Source organism: Geospiza fortis, unplaced genomic scaffold, assembly GCF_000277835.1.
Source record: "Geospiza fortis unplaced genomic scaffold, GeoFor_1.0 scaffold27, whole genome shotgun sequence".
Lineage (NCBI taxonomy): Eukaryota > Metazoa > Chordata > Aves > Passeriformes > Thraupidae > Geospiza > Geospiza fortis.
Window position 1 is genome coordinate 4,761,264 of NW_005054329.1, and position 8,136 is coordinate 4,769,399.

Below are 8,136 nucleotides of genomic sequence, written 5' to 3' on the forward strand. Positions count from 1 at the left end.
GAGGGTCCTGTGAGGGGACACCCAGAGGATTTGGGGCTGGAGCAGCTCTCTGATGAGGAGACACTGCGGAGCTGGGCCGGGTCAGTCTGGAGAAGGGAAGGATGAGAGGGGATCTCAGCAATCCATGTCCGTATCTCCCCGGCGTGTCTGAGGATGGTGCCAAACTCTCTTTCTTCAGTGGTGACAGGGTGAGAAGCAATGGCCATAAAGTAAAACATAAAAAGTTTCCTCTCAACAGGAGGAATAACTTCTTTATGTTGAGGGTGGCGGAGCTCTGGAACAGGTGCCCAGGGAGGGCATGGAGTTTCCCTCTCTGGAAACATTCCAAACCCACCTGGGCACCTTCCTGTGTCACCTGCTCCAGGTGACCCTGCCCTGGCAGGAGGGTTGGACAGGATGAGCTCCAGAGATCCCCTCCGACCCTAACTAATCTATGATTCTGTGAAAAAACCCCTGTGAACAGGCCCCAAAAAGCTCGTGTGAAATCCTTTACTTCTTTAGAAGGGCCACCCAAGTTGTTTTCCCACAGATCTGACTCTGCAGGGGTCTCAGAGCCTCTGGCCAGCTCCGGACCCTGGATGCTTGCAGAGATGGACAGGGAAGAAGAGATCCTTATGGGATCAGCTGTGTGCACAGCCAGGAATCTGTCACCATGCTTGCACAAAGGACTTCCCTTCCTTATAAATGCTCTCAGCATACACGGAACTCGATACCAAAACCAGCCATAAAGTCCAGTGACAATTGAAAAAAATATTTTATTGACCTATTTTTGTGCACCATTTGGTACAAAGATGGAGTTAAACCGCCAAATTCTTCAGCAGGCACTGAGAGTTCCCTGAGCTAAAGAGCAGACCGTGGTGCTGAAGATATTTAGTTTTTCATACATTCTCCAGTACACCTTGGGGATAAAGAAGGTCAAGGCAGCAGCTTGAGGTCAGGGTGTTTTGGTCAAAGGTCTGTGGTTGCTCCCACTTGACAACAGGAGAACACACAATTGCAATTCTGTGCTGTAGCCTCCTGCTCAGGGCAACCATCTGGACACAGAGCAGCTTGTTTATACTGACTCCTCCCTTGTGACAAATCCAAACACACTCCATGTCTCCTATGCCATATTCAAGGTCTCTGGCAGACCTGTATTTTTCATCTTCTAACAATTGCATCCAAAATGTAGCACTTCATACAGCCCTGCGGGATCCACCATCTCTGCTGTGCCAGGCTGCTCCTACATCACTAATTCTTAGTCAGGAGACTGAGCTCAAACCATTGCTATTGGATTTCTCCATCAATCACTCAGTTTGCAGGTACTGAGACTGGTTGTGCTGCACACACACCCATACAGGAGAGAGAAATTCTCGTGCTGAGACAAATCCAGGGTCACATCTGTTGAACTCTGCGGAATTTCTCCAGGTTTATCTCAGTAAAGGAGATCAGCTTCTCACCGAGGTGATATAACCCCCTCTGGGCTCCCACGGAATGGAGGAAAGGGAGGAAATGAAGCTGTCAGCACAGGCCAAGCAGCCCAAGAGAAATTTCTTACAAAACCCAATACCAACCATTCTTCACTGTAAAAGTTACTCTCTTCTGGGTCTGACTGGAGCATCCTGGATAATCTCTCCTACCGTGGCAGGGCTGAAGCAGAGTAAACTCCAGAAGACAACCATGGGTCCACAATAGTCAGAAAAACCTTCACCAAATTAAGCAAAAGTCATTCCAAACATGCAATAGAATCACAGAACTGTTTGGGTTGGAAGGGACCCTAAAGACCATCATGTTCCACCCCTGTCCCACAGGCAGGGACATCTTCCAGGTTGCTCCAAGCCCTATCTAACCTGTCCTTGAACACTTCTAGGGCTGTGCTGTGGACAGTAAAGGCTGTAAATGTGCTCTTCCCGGCTTGCCTGAGATCTGTGCAGAGGAATGCACTTACTTTTTATTTAATAGACCAGGTGAGTCTATCATTCAGGCCGACAGGCAGTTATTCCTTCTGATGCTGTGCAATCACAAGCAGCAAAGTGGGGCAGGTCCTTTGCCAGCAGTTGCCAGCCTCTTTCCACTCAGCAGTTTCTCCAAAAGCATTTCCTGTTTCCCACAGCACTGCTGTAGTTAATCTGGGACAATACAGAGGCAGATGAGTCAGCTGGTCACTCCCAAATGTCCTGGTGAGATACCTGCCTTCCCCTTCCTGAAGGGTACTACATGTTCTGCCCCCAGCCCTGCTGCCAGTTTTTGTGAACATGACTCTCATGTTAAACTTGAAAGCTGCCCAGAAGATTCAGAAATTGTTAGAGAGACAGAAAAGTTGTGTGAATACAGAATAAGTTAAAAAAAAAAAAAAGACTTCAGAGTGTTCTTTTCAATCAAGTCCATGTACATACCACCATTTATTTTTTTCCTAAGAGATACTTCAGCACTTTTTCTGTTTACCTCCCATTAAGTGTGGGTTCTCACCCAACAGCTGCAGTGACATTTTCTCCATAACAATATTTTTAAAACTCAACCTCTTCACCAAATAATAAAACTTGGCATGCTAATTAACAGTCCTCAGGAACCTGAGAGAACCATTTCAAGATGTCTCAAATCTCAGTGGGATTTCAGTCTCTTCTCAGGTCTGTGCAAAGCTTTTTATTTGTACCACTCTCAGCTGAACAGCAAAACTGCACGGATGGTACAGAAGTAATGCAATAAGCAGCAGTAATTGGATTAATAACCCATTAGCACAAATTTAAAATCTCACTGGTTATTCCTAGGAGTAAAGGAATTCTTGCTATTAGTACAAGAACACTGGCACCAAGAAACGAGAAAATTCTTTTTGCAGATGAATGATGTTGTGTTCTTATTCCTACAGACAACACTCACCAGGAAGGGAACCAGCTACCAACCCCACTTCTGAGCACAGCTGCACCATGTGTTAACCCTGGAGGAGGCAGCACAGGAGGTGCTACAGATGCTTTACAGTGTCAGACACTGGTGAACAAAGAAATCAGATTGGTCTGAGCTGTTTTAATGCCTGCCTGGGCCTTTTAGTTCCCCATAGAAAAATGAACACTTACTAGGTTATTCTGACCCTCCTTTCAACTACTTTTTTTTTTTTTTGTTCTTAAACCAGAGAAGCCATAGTTTCTTCCCTTCCACTCTTCTAGCTTAGAAGTTGCCCAGCACAATCCCACAGACTATTTCAAGAATTTAAGGGGCCACTGCTGTTGCTGGCTTGTTGTTTTGTTGCTGCTGGTTTGCAGAGCTGTACTGGATGGGAACTGCCAGCAATGACCTTGCTGAAGCCTTGTTACAGAATTTAGGTCTTGGCACAGCACTGGCTGAATGTGCAAAGATCAATAATTACCCCTCATGGTCACTGGGGAAAATACTGACACCTTTGGTTCCCTCCCATCAGGAAAGATCCACAATCAAACCTCACCAGCTGGTCCTCTTCTTGGGTTTAAAAACAAAAGTGCCAGGTAATCAGGAGTAAGGGAACTGGATGAGTCACATGCCTCCCCCATTTAACTCATTATTAATGCCAAAATATCAGGAATCCTGCAGCTAGCAGGAGGAATCAGAAAGCTCAGAGCTGAAGCAGTCCAGATCTTGAGTTGTTTTTTAGCAGAAATCTCTGAATTTCCCCCTGTGGTATTAAGATAAACAGCTGCTACATTACAGCATTGGGGAAGGGGGGGGGGGGGGGGGGGAAGTACTTTTCTAAGTGAAAAATGCAGACTGCTAAAGTTTTTTTTAGCCTTTTTGAACCGGTTTTGTCCGTGGAGGTGTGTATTATGTGGCTACCAGCAGCCTCATGGAGACCTGAAAGTGTCACCATTAAACCTTGGTTTTCAAATTTCCCCAGTCATCTTGAAGATGTGATTGTTACAACACTAACTATGAAATCCTCTTAAAACTCAAAAACAACAATTCCCAGGTCTTGTGTGGACCATTCCAGTGATACCCCCAGCAAGCTCAGTACTCTTTTTAGAGGCAGCACGGGCAGTTGTGCAGCAGCAGAACGGATTAGCCATGTCCTTGCTTGTCCTTAGCCCCATTGTGCTTTAGGATTTGGGCAGCAGCGCTGGTGGCAGCAGCCCAGGCCCTGCTGTTTGGCAGGGCAGCGAGGCGGAGCTGCTGGAGAAGGGAAGTGCCACAAACGCGATCCAAAGGTGCCATCTAGTGCCTGCTCGGGACCACAGGGAAAGCAGCCCGAGCTGCAGGGACAGCAACGAAGGAATTTCTGGTTCCCAGGAAAACACCGAGGAAAGAATTTTCCCGTGTGCCTGAGGCAAGAATGCGAATTTGCAACGTGCAATTGGATTCAGGGACAATTGGGAAGAAGTTTTATCATCATTGTTAAGAATTACAGTGCTGTGGTGCAAGGATATATTTGCAATACAAATAGATGGAATACATATATAATAAACTAGCTCTAATACAGCACCTGTATTAGAGCTGAGGGGATTCTCCAGGAAAAGCATCACATTCTTCACAGAGAACATGACTAACTGCCTGCCAACACTTATCTCAACGTGTCCACCTCTAACCACTGACCTGAAGGTCTTCACCAGTGTCATACTGGGCTCCCTGTCACCCCACAGTCACCTCTGCTTGACTCGCCTCTCCAAGGGATCCTGCAGGGAAGCAGTGCTTGGAAAACCACTGTGAACACCAGGCAGTCCTTCCAGAGGAACCCTGTAAGGGCTGAAGAGGAAGGTCAGGTCCTGCTGGGATGAAGAGCAGCAGCTGAAGCGAAGATAAGACAGTGGAACCATTCCAAGTGTCCTAGCACAAGGAAACTTGAGCCGACCACAGCTCTCAAGCTAGGCTAAAAACAAGCCAATGCACACACTGCTGAAGGACTGATTTGTTTCAAAAATTTATTGAAATGTAAAATACTTAATACAAAACCATACTGGTGACTCCTCAGAAGAGGAGCTCACCTCTCAGGCATAAAAAAAAAAGACCAGCAGGATATACACAAACCAGGACACTGCTTGTCCAGAGCTCCTGGCTCATATGGACAGAGACAGCCACATCCCATCTCATACCCCTGAGACATTCAAGTCATGAACAGCCAGATCCAAACTGTGGTTAGCAAGGCTGTGGATATTCCTGTTCTCTAAACACATGTGCCTGGGTTGACATTCTTAAAAATGAGGGCTCTCAGTCAGGGGACAGACTGGCAGATCTGTATCACAAGTAAATTAAAATCCAAATCATCTTCTGGGGAGAGAGAAACATCACAAAACAAATCCCTTCCTCTCTGTCATTCTGCAGAAAGTTCTGGGGCACTGGACACAGCAACAGGTGCTAGCAGACAGGTCCCAGTTGCATCTGATCTTTATAAAGGTCAGATATCGATTTTTCAGGCCGTTGCACTAAAAGGCTATTGTACTTAAGTACTACTTTGTACTAAAAGGACACAGGAGATATCCTAGGAGTGAGGAATTTTGGTGGTTTCTGAAGTGTGGAAAGAATGTTGGGAACTAGAACACTGAAAAAAACCATATAATACTGAGAATCAAAGCTGCCATGCTGGGATTTCAAATGACTGCTTCTGGCCATGTGCCCTATCCTATCCCTCTGAATCCAGCAACCTCTGTCGAGCTCCCAGAACAATCTCCTCTGTCACCTCTGGTTTGAGAATGTCCTTGATCTGCAGTGGAAAGAAGAGCAATATGAGCACCAGGAATCAACAACTACTTTGCACTCTGTGGGAAGACAAAGGTCCCTGACACACGACAGCAACCAGCAAAGGAGTTTAGAGGGTTGTGGTGAAAAAAGATCTATGGCAGAGGGTCCAAGGCATAATTAACACCTCATAGGGAATGAAAGCAGAATTCAGATCTCATTTATTTATGGGAAGAGAATTGCCCGTGATAGTGCTGGCAGGAATCATAGTGAAAAGCTGTACAGCAAGAGAGCAAATGGAGGCAGTCCTCCAGCAGTGCAGGATGTGGGTACAGACATGAGCCTGCTCTCTGTACAATACATGACATTTACTTTTTCATTGCTTCATAAAATGCACTGTACCCTCATACAATGCCAAATTTAACACTGTTCTCACAGGAATTAAAGGGTCCATAATCCCAGTGAGAGATACACAACATCTATCAAAAAGGGACTGATCCCTCTTTAGGAATAGTTAGACTTTGCCAAAGGCAGAACCTTTCAAACTGTCCCTAGAATTGTGCAAAGCAACTTATATTGTGCAGAAGAGGAGAGTTCATGCTGTCACTTACTACAGTATGCTTTGGTAAATTGAAAGGAAACTCTGACTTCAGCAGCAACTGATGCAGCCTTTCTGTTCCCTCCCCTCAGTGTGGAATAAACACCACTGGTTCCTGTACCTGATGAGGAAGGGATGCTTCATAGCAATACAAGATGCTGGTGTCAAAGAGCATTATCTTGTGAGTAACCAGAGCCATGATGCAGTTTCGGAGCCGTGAGATCACCTCCCGGTCAGACAAGGGAACTGGCTGAGGAAGGACAGAGGAAAAGGGATGAATGCACAGGGAAATAATGCAAGGAGAAAAGCCGTGCTGTGCACCTAACACAGGATCCTGAAAGTCTCAGGTTACTCAGGTGCCTGTGACTATGTCAGACTAAAAACCATCACTGGTAGAAGAGGACTCACATTCCCTGGACTCACCTCCAGGTTGGCAGTGTAGCCTCCAGCCTCGTCATCCTTCTGCTCTGGGGTTGGGTAGATCCAGATGAAGCCATTGTTGCCAAGGATCACGGAGGCACCACAGGGCAGGTCATGGAAATGAGTCTTCTGGCGTTTCACAAGGGAGGGAGAGACCTGAACCAGCACACCCTGGGCAAGCTGGAGAGCAGACCACAAACTCAGCGTGAGAGACATCGTGAGCCACCACAGATAACACCAAGCCACTGATACACACTCACTCCATTCCTGGCCTAGAACAACTCTGTTTTAACACCTTTTCCTGTGAAACAGTGAATATAAAACCTGCCTGCCTCTGGGAGCGCTGGGAGGATTAGCTAATGCCTGTGCAGCCCTTTGAAGATGAAGAATACTCTAAGTGCTTAGCACAAATGTTAATAACATCTTGATCGTAACTACACATCAACCATCCCTGCAGAAAAATGAGGAGTCAGAGGCCCAATTTAGCAGAACATTTTCCCTCATAATCCAATCACTGTCCTTCACCCTTTGTGCAATAAGCACACTTCCCTTTCATCTTTTAAGTGCTAATACCCTTGGTCTGGTAATCCCAAACTGCAGCCTACGCTCCAACAGCCCCTTGGCTTATTTCAATGCACAAAACCAGAGATAAATGCCAACTGTGTAAAGCCTAAAATAGAGCCCTGGGGAGAAGAACAAGTCACAGGGGCAACGGCCAGCAGAAGAGGAGTGAGGAGATGTCTCCACAGGATTTAATTCCCAAGTGGCTAGTGGGGCAAACAGAACTAGCAGGCTGAAACTGCAGACAGGGAAAGCAGTGGATCAAAGGGCAACTCAAGGACATCTCCTTTGCTTTGGGGAAACTCTGCTTGGTGGTCCCATGGAAGAGCTGAGGGTCTTCCTGTCCTGCAGGAAAGAGTAATAACAACATCCTGCTCTACTGCATAGCTCTTTTCTTAAAAAAGCCTCCAAAAGACCTTATACAAATCAACTGGTGCAGAATGAACCCAGGATCAAGGGCTTTGGAATAACTCACCTTCCCATACTTCAGGCTCCGGGTGTGCAGTGATACAGCCCCATCAGAAAATATAGACTGGACCTCTGCCTGTTGGTGCCACTTAAGGAAAAAGGGTCCCTAAGGCTGCCCAGTGCCACCTCAGCATAGCTCTCACCCCCAGCCAGGCCAGCCAAGCTCTCACTGTTCTTCCCATGCCTTTGGCTCTTCCATCAATGGGAGCAGCAGAAGGATACACTGATGAGATCCCCTTCCTGCAGGTAGTCCCTCATTGCAAGCTCATCTTCTGCCGATTTCCTTCTCTGAAACATCACAAAAAAAGTTACATGTAACCCTGAATGAGAAAACATCCATCAGTAGCTCTTTGTGGGCGACCTTAGGATGCCATGCAAAACACAACCAGCTACACTCACCAGCTCCCCACCAGGTAAATTTATAGACGATAGCAACAGGACTGAATCCAGCCTGGAATTTTCTTCCACTTTCCATC

The 8,136-nt window shown here is 46.5% G+C and overlaps 1 protein-coding gene across 1 annotated transcript; it reads right to left on the bottom strand.

Moving 5' to 3' along the window:
• Positions 1-4,834: 4,834 nt before the first annotated feature.
• EXOSC2 (exosome component 2) lies at positions 4,835-8,130 on the bottom strand. The gene is made up of 6 exons (XM_031057332.1): positions 8,060-8,130; positions 7,883-7,948; positions 7,668-7,736; positions 6,635-6,811; positions 6,333-6,461; positions 4,835-5,638 (listed from the first exon to the last, which is right to left on the bottom strand). The coding sequence occupies exons 2-6, from the start codon at positions 7,916-7,918 to the stop codon at positions 5,558-5,560; spliced, it is 492 nt and encodes a 163-aa protein (XP_030913192.1). The 5' UTR covers positions 7,919-7,948; positions 8,060-8,130; the 3' UTR covers positions 4,835-5,557.
• Between the last annotated feature and the right edge of the window lie 6 nt (positions 8,131-8,136).